The 14,933-nt window shown below is 42.8% G+C and overlaps 1 protein-coding gene and 1 long non-coding RNA gene across 2 annotated transcripts in view; both read right to left on the bottom strand.

The window, feature by feature from the left end:
• Positions 1-137: 137 nt before the first annotated feature.
• Positions 138-2,535, bottom strand: MPEG1 (macrophage expressed 1). Its single transcript, XM_045893591.3, has one exon. The coding sequence runs from the start codon at positions 2,425-2,427 to the stop codon at positions 274-276; it is 2,154 nt and encodes a 717-aa protein (XP_045749547.1). The 5' UTR covers positions 2,428-2,535; the 3' UTR covers positions 138-273.
• Positions 2,536-5,600: 3,065 nt separating this feature from the next.
• LOC123856376 (uncharacterized) overlaps positions 5,601-14,933 on the bottom strand; it is a 207,355-nt gene continuing 198,022 nt past the window's right edge. The window contains exon 4 of the long non-coding RNA XR_010406858.1: positions 5,601-6,218. This is a non-coding gene — a long non-coding RNA (uncharacterized LOC123856376). The remainder of the gene's footprint in view (positions 6,219-14,933) is intronic.

Genomic DNA, 14,933 nt, shown 5'->3' with positions numbered 1-14,933 from the left:
ATAATCAACGATGCACACAGAGAGAAGATACCCCCTTCATGTTTTAGCCCCCACGATGACTTTGGCTTAAAAAGTCATGTTGGCTCTCCTACCCCACCCCAACCCTGTCCACGCAGCTCTGTTCATTTTGTGGCTGGGAGCCCTAAGGAAGTCACAAAGTTATACCTGCTTTTTCTTGCACCTGCCACGCCAGTCCTCAGGAAGGCAGAAGTGAAGAGTGAAGGGATGAAAGGCCTGCTTACAGAGACGAGAGAGACGTTTCTCCGGAGAGATTTAGGCTGGACTCTGCCCCTGCTCTTGGTCAGGGGTGCCCCCCGTCTCTGCAGAGCCCGCCGCCAAACTCTGCCTCTCGTCCTCCAATGCCTGGTAGCCCCTCTTCTTGTACTTCCGGGTGCCGTAGACGGCCAGGGCAATGGTGGCTGCCAGGACAGTGGTGACTCCCATTGTGACCCCAGCTGCTGCCCCCCCTGACAGGCCACTGCCGTCCCCGTGGATGACCCCCATGGCCTTGCGCACCTCTAACGGCTCCCCCAGCCTCCACTGGTGGGTCTGGGAGTCTTTAATCCAGGAACTCGCCGTCTCGCTATTTGTCACGATGACAGTGTTGGTGGCAACCTGACTCATGAGGGGTGGCCGGGTGTAAGGTGGGGGCCTGGCGGGGGGCAGAGCACCTCCTGTGAAAAGCCCGGCCTTGACACAGTAGGACACTTGGCATCCATCACTGATGAGGGCTAGGTGTTGGCTGAAGCCCCCAGGACACTTTTTTAGAGAAGGTGCCCCCAAATCGTTGGCTATGGCAGAATTTACCAAGGGGTTTCCGACTGCACAGCTAAAGAACCCACCAAAGGGGACGGAAAACCTATATCCCAACTCATAGTCCTGAGAGGCACATACCTTGAGGTTTTCAAAAAGTCTCAGTGGAAAATAGCCAGCCGGGCAGGACTGTGCATTTGTCAAAGGGTTTATGCTCTTACCAGTGAAGAGGCCCCCGAAAAGCAGTCCTGAGTTTTCTGGTATTTGGCCACTCGCCACGCACCAAAAAGCCCTAAATTCAGCCTTTGCCACCCGGAACACATCTTCGCACACCGTCTTGCAGAAGATGAGGAGGGTGCATCTCCGTCGACACTCCAGGTGGTTGTAACCCTCCTCGTGGATCTGGGTCAGCAGGTGGACTGGGGAGTAGCCAGAGGGGCAGGAGAAATCACCAGTGAGCGGATTCTTCTGCTCCAAGTTTTGGCAGAGCTGGGCAACCTCCTTCCCTGAGAGCTGGGTGCATTCCTGATAAACTCCTCCAAAGGAAAAATTAGTCATTTTCCCCTCGCAAGAGCCATCATCAGTGTTGGCCTGAAAATTGAAGTTGGGCGAGTTGACATCTGTGCATCCAGGGTAGGTGTTGAACGTGTAATAATGCCTCACGGCAGCCTCCACCGTGCGAGACAACTTCTTCACCAAGGGCCCTGGCAACTCAGGCAGCATGTCGGGGTTGATGAAGAAATGCAGAGGCAGGCCATCGCGGTCTATGGCCACCAGGTGGTTGGTGATGCTCTGCTGCCAGGCCTGGAGGGTGATGCCTGGGTAAAAAGGAACCCCTCCGATGCTTTGCACCCTGGAGTTGGTTCGGTTTGAGAGATAGCTCTTGGTGAGGACGCTCTGCGATGTGTAGTTCTCCTCAAATTTGTAGTTCACGATGTTCATGAAGGCAATCCCAGCGGATGCGGTCACAGCAGTGTGACTGCTCTGGCTGTCCTGTAAGAATGAGGATCTGATGTGGTCTTCCTGGATGAGAGCAGCTCCAGCATCCACACTGGTGATGACATGGGTGCCATAGTTGAGGACCAGAAGCTCTGCCAGGTAGGTGGCCATCCGCGTCTGGTTGTTCTCCAGGCGGTCAGAGATGTCCATGAGCTCCTTCTTAAACCTCCAGCTTAGTTTTGAAGCTGAGTTGATTTTGACCGTGTAGATCAGGTTTCTTACCTGAACCCGGGTAGTTATAGCTTGGTCTTTCACTTGAAGGGTCTTCATCTTCTGGAAATCAGAGGAGAATTTGCCATTGACCTTGGAATAAAGGGAAAGCTCCAAGTTGATGGAGAAGGAGGTGCTGCTCTGGTAATTCACCCAGGACCCCAGGATTTCGGAGTTCATCTCTAGGTTGCTCTGTTTCTGGGCGATGCTGACGATTTCATCGGGGATGATGTACTGTCCATCCTCTGTGGTCCTGCAGCTCCTGTAAGTCAGGTCCATCACCCGTCCCATGTCCACATTCCGCAGGTTATCCCAGCCCCCTCCGGGTAAGACTTCTAGAACAGGTAGTTTTAAGGCATTCTTGCATTTTTGAAATCCAGCCTCATTTGTCTCTCCCAAAGGCTTGTCCGCTTTAGCGCACGCTACTACCGCCCAGAAGAGGATGGCACCCCCGAGGCCGTTCATGGCTCAGCCCCAACCACACGCCAGCCCTAAGTCGCAGCCAGCGAGCTTGGTGCAAACTGAACAGATGGGAAAGAAGGCAGCTGCTGAGACAAACACATACAACAGTTCTCCTCAAGCCACCAGTTCCTCTTTAGGCTAATCTCTGGGCAAAATAGGGAAATGAGAGTCTATCAGAATACTAAGGCCCATCAGGACTTTGAAGAAAATCATGTTGTCCTAGGTATGCAGACGCAGCCCTGTATCCTGAACAGGTAACCACCCTAACTGCCCCCACCGCCCCCCAGCCCCAGGCTAGTGACTGCAACAGCAGTGGGCTCTCAGAAAAAGGGCGACCACATGTCTTACTGCTTCCTTCACAGGAGATTTCCGGCTTTGAAAGAAACCTTTGGTTTCACGTTCTGCTCTGATGTTTCAAAGTTTCCTTGACGGCTCTCTCTTGGGACTCCAGTATCAGTTTCCTTTTACTGTAAATGCAGAGGTGAATGGCAACATCAGCATTACTGAGACACCGCGCCTCCACCTTACCTAGGCTCGCTGTAGGTCAAGGCCAAGGCCTGGGCTCCCATTCACCGGCGGGGGAAGGCAGTTCACACACGAGAAAGGAGGGGAAATCTTGGACATAAGTCCTGTGGAGCTCTACTGTCACAAGCCTAAAAGTCCAGGCTTTGGAGATGCCATTACCTGAGGCAGAACTGTAGAGACCTGAAGAGGACTCGGCTTTGCTGCACGCTGGAAACCTCAGTGTGTACTGTCCTCCGCATCCAGAGGCAAAGCCAGTGATCCGCACACTGTTGTTTCCTTCCATGCAGAAATGTTTAAGCAAAGAGAAAATCCACACTCTAATCTAGATTTTTGATTGATGAAAAGCAGACAGTGGCCCAGGAATATTTGTGTATGTATATACACACTTATACATCCTCTGTGTGTGTGTGTGTGTGTGTGTACGCAGTTGGCAATAAGTGGGTACCTGCTGTTACATCTTTAATTTTTTGTTCTGCTGCTAAGTTCATGTACTCATTATAGGTGGGTAAAAAAGAATGTGCCTCTTTATTACTCATTTTTTTAAAGCAACAATTCATTTGTTCTATCGTTAGGAGAACATAATTTCATGAATCTCCTTCTGTGCCTATTAGACCCCGTAATTTGGAAGAGTGTTTCCAGACCCATTGATCTAGCACAGGATTCATCGAAGCCCAGCTCCATCACTACTTTAAGACCAGTAGGGAGCATCTTAGTACATTCAGTGGTAGCCAAATAATCCAAAGCAATTAACGAAGCTCCCAATGGTACCCTCACGGCAACCCCCCATCTTACCACGAACCAGATACAGCGCTGAGGCTGAAAACATCATGTTTCCGTTTACATGTATCACGACACCATCACCTGTATGCAACCCAGGAAAAGTTCTCAGGGGACTGAATGGCGGCATATTGCCCCTGATGCAGTGACAGCTGTTTTCAGATAGAAATAGACCAGTTGTCCAGGTTCACAGGTGGAACTCACTCTTATTAAAACCTTGGTGACGTTCTGGGTTTATTCATGGCTAGGTTATCATGCATGGAGGAATCTACTTATATCAGGGAGGGATTAATGTATGAGCCAGTGTCCAGTTTATATTTGGCCAGAGAAGCAAGCCTGTGCATGGGATGTCCTGGCTAATTTATAAATGAGTTAGTTATAAATTTGTAGCTCAGTAGAGTGATTTGACCACTAGAAAAATTAGAGGTGAGTGCCCTCGAGTACTTCCAATAAGTCTATTAAAATCCCCACACACTCGTCAGACTCTCGCAGGGCTAGTTCATCATCACGAGAAAACCCTCACACTGACCCGGTTTTGGAGACATGCTGACAGTTTCTTACTTTTTGTTTACCTGTTAATAGATCCTGTTGCATTCTCACTCTTCTGCAATGAGAATAAAAGCAAGGCGAATATAGATCATTCTCTATGCAGGTGTTACTATATCTCTGAATGCACACAGTTGTCTTGTTGTTTGGACAGTCTTCTTCATTTCTACCATAGCAAAAAGTGGAAAATAGCTAAAAGAGCCAGCAGGAGTGCAATTATATTGCATCCATATGACAAAATATTTTACAGCCATCATAACTATATTTTCTTTATTTTATCTTTGTTTTATCTTGTAATTAGGTCTTTTTTAATTTTTATTTTTTTAATATAATGTTCAGTTAGCCAACATATAGTACATCATTAGTTTTTGATGTGGTGTTCAATGATTCATTAGTTGTGGATAGCACTGGGTGTTATACATAACTATATTTTCAAAAAATTTTAGTAACGTAAGAAATTCTTATGCCATAATGTTAAGTGATAAAAGCATGATAGACACTTAGTGTGACCCCCACCATGTACACATATATATCACAAGAGAGATATACACCAACTCATTGACAGCGATGGTATCCAGCTTGTAGGTTTTATAGATGATTTAAACTTTTCCCTCTCACTTTTGTATATTTTTGGAGTTTTCAACAAGGAGCATATCTTTACTCATCTGACACATTTTTAGTGAGAATCTACTAAGTAGCAAACACAGGGATGGGTGTGGAACAATCATCGCCTATGTACTCAGGAAAATAAGCAATGAAAATGCATTTTAAACACAAAAGAAACAAATTATTTTTGGAATTTTCATACACCTGAAATGATGTGAAGCCTGCGATTGCTGTGTTCAAGGAAGTTCTCTTTTCTATTCATGGAGAAACAATGAAAAGAGAAGTGTAGAATGATGGGAATTCCAGCACAACTTAAATTTGCATGCTACCGGCAGGAATTGCTGCTCATGGTGGTCAGGTGTGAGGAAGTGGCCATGAGACCTTGACTATGGGGGGGAGGGGGGGTCACACATTCCTTTCCTGCTTTATTCTGCTCACTGGCAACTTCCTCTGCTTTTTCTTGTGCTGAAATGCATATGCAATCCCAGAAACTCTCCAGATGGCTACTCTCAAGGGCCTAAAAACCAGAATGTTGGTCTCTAAAAGAAAAAGGCCACTTTTATGCAAAAGATATACCTCAGTGCTGCAAAAGTGTAATTTCACTTCCTCCAGAAACAGGCAAGAGGGAAGTCCCACGTCTGCTTTCTTTCTCAGTTTGAGCACGTGCAACCTTCTGAGCCAAACCATGATTCACGTGTGAGGTTCAGTTATGTGTGGGCTTGGAGCAGGTCTAGCTGTTTCCTGCTTCTGCATATCACCTGCGGTCTGACATGGGCAGGAAACCCTGGCTGTGTTTGCAGGGACCAATCCCTTTCTTATTTTTAGCAGGAATCCAGGAAACCAGTCAAATGGTCGCAAAATGGGTTGAGGAACAATATCTTTTATAGATTCTGGAATCAACTTGGTTCTGGAAAATCCAGGAGGTATCAGTTAACAAAGTGACCACATTTTCTTTTCTTGAAGAGTTGATTGCTAAGCTGATGTTTGGAGAGCTGCTTTGTCAAGCCCTTCCACTCTGAGACTGTTCTTCCCACCAGGATTGTTTGCATTCTGACCCCCAAAATAAGAACATTGTGGTTCCTTGAGTCCTTTTAACCTTGGTAAAAACAGAAGGCCCATGTGAAATGCCGCATATTCCCACTGAAAGCTAGGTCAGGATTTGCCAGCCTATGACATTTTTCTTCTTTTCTTGGTTAACACTTTTCCCTCCCCTCTTCCTCCCAATTTTGCTAATGCTTTTTCTCCTCATCCACTATTCCCTTTCTGCTCCTTTTTTTCTCTTTGCCATTTCCACATGTAGGTTTGAGGGACACGGTCTGTGGTGTAAGGTGACATTTTCACTGCAATAAAGAAGAAACAGTCACTGACTCTTTAGGTTGCACTTCCTTATTCCACGTCATGCAGACATCACTCATCAGTCATACCACTCATTCCTGCTGAGCTCTGAGGCTGCCTCCGTACCCTTCCCAGCACAGTTCTCCAGGACATTCTAATGAAAGCCTGATTCATCCACTCGTTAAATAAATACTTATTTTTTAAAATTTAAATTCAGTTAGCCAACATATATCATTAGTTTCAGAAGTAGAGTTCAGTAATTCATCAGTTGTGTATAATACCCAGTGCTCATCACATCATGTGCCCTCCTTAATGCCCATCACCCAGTTATCCCATCCCCCCAACCCACCTCCCTAAATACTTATTGAGCATCTATTATTTGTTGGGCACCCATTGTAGGTGCTATATTTGGATTAGTCAATACCAAATTTAATGCTCTTTTAAGAGTCTGGGTGACTGAGTGAGCCCTCAGAGCTCCCTTCCTTTTCCATCTCCTCTCCAATCTAAGCTCTGCGGAGACAGAGCAGTTAGACCAACCCATTCCCCCTCCCCATCTGCCTTTGGGGTTCCAAATGACATCAGTCTAATATGAAGAGTGCTTCTTGTATTTTCCTTTAGCTGAAAGCAGCTTCACATGAAGGACTTTGTACACAACAGGACTGGAAATACAGTGGGTTTCCTCTATGTCCTTGATTCTCAGTCCCCACGTCTTTCCTGTCATGTGACTTCCTCTTTGAGGAATAGCTGAACAAAAGAATTGACTGAGTGGCATTTGACCTCGCTGGGTCAACTGCTGGCAGATTTCATTTTTCTATATTTGTTTCATTATTGGATAACAAAACAGTCTAACATTCAATCTTTCCCTCCTTAACCACAGGATCTTCAGATGGGACTTTGAACAGAGACATTTTTCTTTCTACCTAAAATAATCATCAATAGGTTAGGGTAAAACAAGCTAATTAGGTGAGGTGGTTCTTCCAGAATTATTTGGAGTTGGGAGCCTTTGGGTCCTCCACTGAAATATTCCTATTGTCTCAGGAGTGCCTGGGTGGCTCAGTGGGTTGAGCTTCCAGCTCTTTGTTTTTGGCTGGGGTCATGATCTCTAGGTTATGGGATTGAGACCTGCACTGGGCTCCTTGCTCAGTGGGGAGTCTACTTGAGATTCTCCCTCTCCTTATGCCCCTCCCCCAATTGTGAACTCTCTTGCTTGCTCACTCTCTCTAAAATAAATAAATCTTTAAAAAAAGATATTCCTATTGTCTCTGCTTTTTTTGGTGATCTAAATGTGACATTAACAGCATGGGCTGGGTTGTGGGTCTATTCAGGCTCTAGATTTTGTTCTGCTTAGTATAGCAACTCAAAATATCTTAAGTCTGGGCTGATAAATGGATGGGAAGCAGAGTTTTCAGAATTGAAATGTAGGCAACATCCTGGCTCCATATGTGATTTTTGGGCAAGTTCTGGAGCCTCCCTAAACCCCCGTCACATCAACTATGAAGCATAAGTAGTAGCATCTACCTGTATGTAACAGGTGAAGTTGTAAATAATCATCCATGTAAAGCTCCATAGGACGCAGGTAGGAGCTCAGTGTGTATCTGCTTTCAGCTTTGCTGAGCTTGCTGCTATGTTCAGGTTGACTCTGTAATTCAGTCCTCTCACAATGGAAATAGGAGAAAAGGCATATTATAGAATCTCAGGAGCTTGACTTTCCTTTCGTTGTCCATTTGACAGCATGGGAAGCCGTATTGACTCTGAGGGATCACCTGAATATTTTTTACTAATATCCTAAACAAAGACAGGCATCTTTTTAAGGAAAACAATCTAGTAGCTATGCCATCTGGATTAATGAGAAAGGTAAATTAGAAGTGATTGGTTGCTTTATCAAAGAATTCATCCTAGGAGGCTTTTAGAATGGGGTTGACAAATTTTTCCTGTAGATGGCCAGTGAGTAAAAAAATTTAGGCTTTGAAACGAAATGATCTCTGTGGTAACTATTCAGTTCTGCCCTTGTAATTCAAAAGTAGATGATATGTAAATTAATGGGCATGCTATGTTCCAATAAATCTTTATTTACAAAAATGGGTTGGGGCGGGGCTGGATTTTGGCTATGGTCTGTAGTTTACTGATGCCCAATTTAGAATCATAGAATTATAGAATCCCATAATTGGAGTGGACCTGCTCTCCCAGCCAAAGCTTGTGCCACCTCCAATATAGTCTCACGATCCAATATAATCCAACCTCTGCTTAGATGCCTCCAGGGCAGGGTGGCTCCCTATCTACTGTCTGCAGATAATTCTGATTCTTAGAAAACATTTTCTTCAACTGAACCCAAATTGTCCGTTTGATCCTCTGGTGGCTGAGATCAGACTTTGGGCTATGGCCATCTTGACAGTGATGCTGTATACCAGATCCAAGCAAGAGAAGGTGTTTGGCTTACGTACCCACCATCCTGGAAGTCCTGTGGGAGTATGATTAAGTCTATCTTGTTTAATGACTAATTAGAATAAGTGAGGACCATAGTGTGAGTGTCCTAGAGGCCTCTTGTGGACCCAATTATTCCTTAATCAGTGGGTCATGAAGAATTTCAGGGTTTCCAAGGCAGGGATCAGAGCAGATAGGGTACTTGCTTGGAAAAGTAACTGTTAACCTACAAGAAGAATATATTTCTTTTTTTTTTATTATGTTATGTTAATCACCATACATTACATCATTAATTTTTGATGTAGTGTTCCATGATTCATTATTGGAGTATAATACCCAGTGCTCCATGCAGAACATGCACTCTTTAATACCCATAACCAGGCTAACCCATCCTCCAACCCACCTACCCTCTAGAACCCTCAGTTTGTTTTTCAGAGTCCATCGTCTCTCATGGTTCATCTCCCCCTCCAATTGCCCCCCCTTCATTCTTCCCCTCCTGCTATCTTCTTTTTTTTTTCTTAACATATATTGCATTATTTGTTTCAGAGGTACATATCTGTGATTCAACAGTCTTGCACAATTCACAGCGCTCACCATAGCACATGCCCTCCCCAGTGTCTATCATCCAGCGACCCCATCCCTCCCACCCACCACCACTCCAGCAACCCTCAGTTTGTTTCCTGAGATTAAGAATTCCTCATATCGGGCGCCTGGGTGGCTCAGATGGTTAAGTGTCTGCCTTCGGCTCAGGTCATGATCCCAGGGTCCTGGGATCGAGTCCCACATTGGGCTCCCTGCTCCTTGGGAGCCTGTTTCTCCCTCTGCTTCTCTCTCTCTCTGTCTCTGTCTCTTGTGAATAAATAAATAAAATCTTAAAAAAAAAAAAAGAATTCCTCATATCTGTGAGGTCATATGATACATATCTTTCTCTGATTGACTTATTTTGCTCAGCGTAACACTCTCCAGCTCCATCCACATCGTTGCAAATGGCAAAATCTCATTCCTTTTGATGGCTACATAATATTCCATTGTATATATATATACCACATCTTCTTTATCCATTCACTGTTGATGGACATCTGGGCTCTTTCCACAGTTTGGCTATTGTGGACATTGCTGCTATAAACATCAGGGTGCACATACCCCTTCAGATCCCTACATTTGTATCTTTAAGGTAAATACCCAGTAGTGTAATTGCTGGGTCGTATGGTAGCTCTATTTTCAACTTTGTGAGGAACCTCCATACTGTTTTCCAGAGTGGCTGCACCAGCTTGCATTCCCACCAGCAGTGTAGGAGGGTTCCCCTTTCTCCGCATCCCTGCCAACATCTTCCTTTCCTGACTTGTTAATTTCAGCCATTCTGACTGGTGTGAGGTGGTATCTCATTGAGGTTTTGATTTGGATTTCCCTGATGCCGAGTGATGTGGAGTACTTTTTCATGTGTCTGTTGGCCATTTGGATGTCTTCTTTGGAAAAATGTCTGTTCATGTCTTCTGCCCATTTCTTGATTGGATCATTTGTTCTTTGGGTGTTGAGTTGGATAAGTTCTTTATAGATTTTGGATACTAGCCCTTTATCTGATATGTCATTTGCAAATATCTTCTCCCATTCTGTTGGTTGTCTTTTGGTTTTGTTGACTGTTTCTTTTGCTGTGCAAAAGCTTTTTATCTTGATGAAGTCCCAATAGTTCATTTTTGTCCTTGCTTCCCTTGCCTTTGGCGATGTTTCTAGGAAGAAGTTGCTGCGGCTGAGGTCAAAGAAGTTGCTGCCTGTGTTCTCCTTTAGGATTTTGATGGACTCCTGTCTCACATTTAGGTCTTTCAACCACTTTGAGTCTATTTTTGTGTGTGGTGTAAGGAAATGGTCCAGTTTCATTCTTCTGCATGTGGCTGTCCAATTTTCCCAACACCATCTGTTGAAGAGACTGTCTTTTTTCCATTGGACATTCTTTCCTGCTTTGTCAAAGATGAGTTGACCATAGAGTTGAGGGTCCATTTCGGGGCTCCCTGTTCTGTTCCATTGATCTATGTGTCTGTTTTTGTTCCAGTACCATACTGTCTTGATGATGACAGCTTTGTAATAGAGCTTGAAGTCCGGAATTGTGATGCCGCCAGCTTTGCTTTTCTTTTTCAACATTCCTCTGGCTATTCGGGGTCTTTTCTGGTTCCATACAAATTTTAGGATTATTTGTTCCATTTCTTTGAAAAAAGTGGATGGTATTTTGATGGGGATTGCATTGAATGTGTAGATTGCTCTAGGTAGCATTGACATCTTCACATATTTGTTCTTCCAATCCATGAGCATGGAACGTTTTTCCATTTCTTTGTGTCTTCCTCAATTTCTTTCATGAGTATTTTATAGTTTTCTGAGTACAGATTCTTTGCCTCTTTGGTTAGATTTATTCCTAGGTATCTTATGGTTTTGGGTGCAATTGTAAATGGAATCGACTCCTTAATTTCTCTTTCTTCTGTCTTGTTGTTGTTGTATAGGAATGCCACTGATTTCTGTGCATTGATTTTATATCCTGCCACTTTACTGAATTCCTGTATGAGTTCTAGCAGTTTTGGGGTGGAGTCTTTTGGGTTTTCCACATAAAGTATCATATCATCTGCAAAGAGTGAGAGTTTGACTTCTTCTTTGCCGATTTGGATGCCTTTTATTTCTTTTTGTTGTCTGATTGCTGTGGCTAGGACTTCTAATACTATGTTGAATAGCAGTGGTGATAGTGGACATCCCTGCGTGTTCCTGACCTTAGGGGGAAAGCTCTCAGTTTTTCCCCATTGAGAATGATATTCGCTGTGGGTTTTTCATAGATGGTTTTTATGATATTGAGGTATGTACCCTCTATCCCTATACTCTGAAGAGTTTTGATCAAGAAACGTTGCTGTACTTTGTCAAATGCTTTTCCTGCATCTATAGAGAGGATCAGATGGTTCTTGTTCTTTCTTTTATTCATGTATTGTATCACATTGATTGATTTGTGGATGTTGAACCAACCTTGCAGCCCAGGGATAAATCCCACTTGGTCATGGTGAATAATCCTTTTAATTTACTGTTGGATCCTATTGGCTAGTATTTTGGTGAGAATTTTTGCATCCAAGTTCATCAAGGATATTGGTCTGTAATTCTCCTTTTTGATGGGGTCTTTGTCTGGTTTGGGGATCAAGGTAATGTTGGCCTCATAAAACGGGATTGGAAGTTTTCCTTCTATTTATTTTTTGGAACAGTTTCAGAAGGATAGGTATTAATTCTTCTTTAAATGTTTGGTAGAATTCCCCTGGGAAGCCATCTGGCCCCGGGCTTTTGTTTGTTGGGAGATTTTTTATTACTGCTTCAATTTCCTTAGTGGTTATAGGTCTGTTCAGGTTTTCTATTTCTTCCTGGTTCAGTATTGGTAGTTGATACATCTAAAGAAATGCATCCATTTCTTCCAGATTATCTAATTTGCTGGCAGAGAGTTGCTCATATATATATATATTTTTTAAGATTTTATTTATTTATTTGACAGAGAGAGACACAGCGGGAGTGGGAACACAAGCAGTGGGAGTGGGGGAGGGAGAAGCAGGCCTCCCGCCGAGCAGGGAGCCCAATGTGGGGCTCAATCCCAGGACCCTGGGACCATGACCTGAGCCAAAGGCAAACGCATAATGACTGAGCCCCCAGGCGCCCCTCATAATATGTTCTTATAATTGTTGGTATTTCTTTGGTGTTGGTTGTGATCTCTCCTCTTTCATTCACAATTTTGTTTATTTGGGTCCTTTCTCTTTTCTTTTTGATAAGTCTGGCCAGGGTTTTATCAATCTTATTAATTCTTTCAAAGAACGAGCTCCTAGTTTCATTGATCTGTTCTACTGTTCTTTTGATTTCTATTTTGATAGATTTCTGCTTGATTGATTGATTTCTGCTCCAATCTTTATTATTTCTCTAATTTCTGCTCTAATCTTTATTATTTCTCTTCTCCTGCTGGGTTTAGGCTTTATTTGCTGTTCTTTCTCCAGCTCCTTTAGGTGTAGGGTTAGGTTGTGTATTTGAGACCTTTCTTGTTTCTTGAGAAAGGCTTATATTGCTATATACTTTCCTCTTAGGACTGCCTTTGCTGCATCCCAAAGATTTTGAACAGTTGTGTTTTCATTTTCATTGGTTTCCATGAATTTTTTAAATTCTCCTGTAATTTCCTGGTTGGCCCATTCATTCTTTAGTAGGATGCTCTTTAGCCTCCATGTATTTGAGTTCTTTCCGACTTTCCTCTTGTGATTGAGTTCTAGGTTCAAAGCATTGTGGTGTGAAAATATGCAGGGAATGATCCCAATCTTTTGGTACCGGTAGAGACCTGATTTGTGACCTAGGATGTGATCTATTCTGGAGAATGTTCCATGTGCAGTAGAGAAGAATGTGTATTCTGTTGCTTTGGGATGGAATGTTCTGAATATATCTGTGAAGTCCATTTGGTCCAGCGTGTCATTTAAAGTCTTTATTTCCTCATTGATCTTTTGCTTAGGTGATCTGTCCATTTCAGTGAGGGGGGTGTGTTTCTTTGCTTTTGTTATTAATTGCCTTATATAATTGGCTGCTCCCATGTTAGGGGCATAGATATTTATAATTGTTAGATCTTCTTGTTGGATAGACCCTTTAAGTAGGCTATAGTGTCCTTCCTCATCTCTTATTACAGTCTTTGGTTTAAAATCTATTTTGTCTGATATAAGGATTTCCACCCCAGCTTTTCTTTGGTGTCCATTAGCATGGTAAATGGTTTTCCACCCCCTCACTTTCAATCTGGAGGTGTTTTTGGGTCTAAAATGAGTCTCTTGCAGACAGCATATTGATGGGTCTTTTTTTTTTTATCCAATCTGATAGCCTGTGTCTTTTGATTGGGGCATTTAGCCCATTTACATTCAGGGTAACTATTGAAAGATATGAATTTAGTGCCATTGTATTGCCTGTAAGGTGACTGTTACTGTATATTGTCCCTGTTCCTTTCTGGTCTATGTTGCTTTTAGGCTCTCTCTTTGCTTAGCAGACCCCTTTCAATATTTCTTGTAGGGCTGGTTTCGTGTTTGCAAATTCCTTTAGTTTTTGTTTGTCCTGGAAGCTGTTTATCTCTCCTTTTATTTTCAATGACAGCCTAGCTGGATATAGTTTTCTTGGCTGCATATTTTTCTCGTTTAGTGCTCTGAATATATCATGCCAGTCCTTTCTGGCCTGCCAGGTCTCTGTGGATAGGTCTGTTGCCAATCTAATGTTTCTACCATTGTAGGTTACATATCTCTTCTCCCGAGCTGCTTTTAGGATTTTCTGTCTCTGAGACTCGTAAGTTTTACTATTAGATGTCAGGGTGTTGACCTATTTTTATTGATTTTGAGAGGGGTTCTCTGTGCCTCCTGGATTGTGATGGCTGTTTCCTTCCCCAAATTAGGGAAGTTTTCTGCTATAATTTGCTCCAATATACCATCTGCCCCTCTCTTTCTCTTTCTTCTTCTTCTTCTGGGATCCCAATTATTATAATGTTGTTTCATCTTATGGTATCACTTATCTCTCGAATTCTGCCTTCGTGGTCCAGTAGTTGTCTATCTATCTTTTTGTCAGCTTCTTTATTTTCCATCATTTGGTCTTCTATATCATAATTCTCTCTTCTGCCTCATTTATCCTGGCAGTTAGAGCCTCCATTTTTTATTGCACCTCATTAATAGCCTTTTTGAATTTGACTTGGTTAGATTTTAGTTTTTTATTTCTCCAGAAAGGGTTTCTCTAATAATTTCCATGCTTTTTTCAAGCCCAGCTAGTATCTTTAAGATCGTCATTCTGAACTTTAGTTCCGACATCGTACTAATGTCCATATTGATTAGGTCCCTGGCAGTCGGTACTGCTTCTTGTTCTTTTTGTTGAGGTGATTTTTTTCCATCTTGTCATTTTGTCCAGAGGAGAACAGATGAATGAGAGAACAAAATGCTAACAGGGTAACAATGTCCCCAGAAAATATATACTAAACAAATCAGAAAAGACCTGAAACTGGGGGGAAAGAAAGGGAAAGAAAGAAAAAGGAAAAAAAGAGAAAGATAAAAACAAACAAAAACAAAACAAAACAAAAAAACCAGAATATGATCAAATATGATCAGGCTGGTGCATAGATCAGTGCCACACACTAGATTTTGGGCGTATTTTGGTCTGTTAGAAGAAACTGCCTCCCAAAATTTTAAAGAAAGAAAAACATATATGTACAAAAATAAGGTTTAATAAGATGAAGGGATGGAATATGACTGTAAAGATGAAAATTATAAAAGATTTTATAAAAGGAATTGATA

Source organism: Mirounga angustirostris, unplaced genomic scaffold, assembly GCF_029215605.1.
Source record: "Mirounga angustirostris isolate CCGP_5_RB_7025 unplaced genomic scaffold, mMirAng1.0.hap1 SCAF_13, whole genome shotgun sequence".
NCBI classification, from domain to species: domain Eukaryota; kingdom Metazoa; phylum Chordata; class Mammalia; order Carnivora; family Phocidae; genus Mirounga; species Mirounga angustirostris.
This window is presented reverse-complemented; position numbering and strand designations above follow the sequence as displayed.

Bases quoted from the DNA above. Each gene is read 5' to 3' on its own strand.
- MPEG1 (XM_045893591.3), bottom strand. From the start codon at position 2,427: ATGAACGGCCTCGGGGGTGCCATCCTCTTCTGGGCGGTAGTAGCGTGC.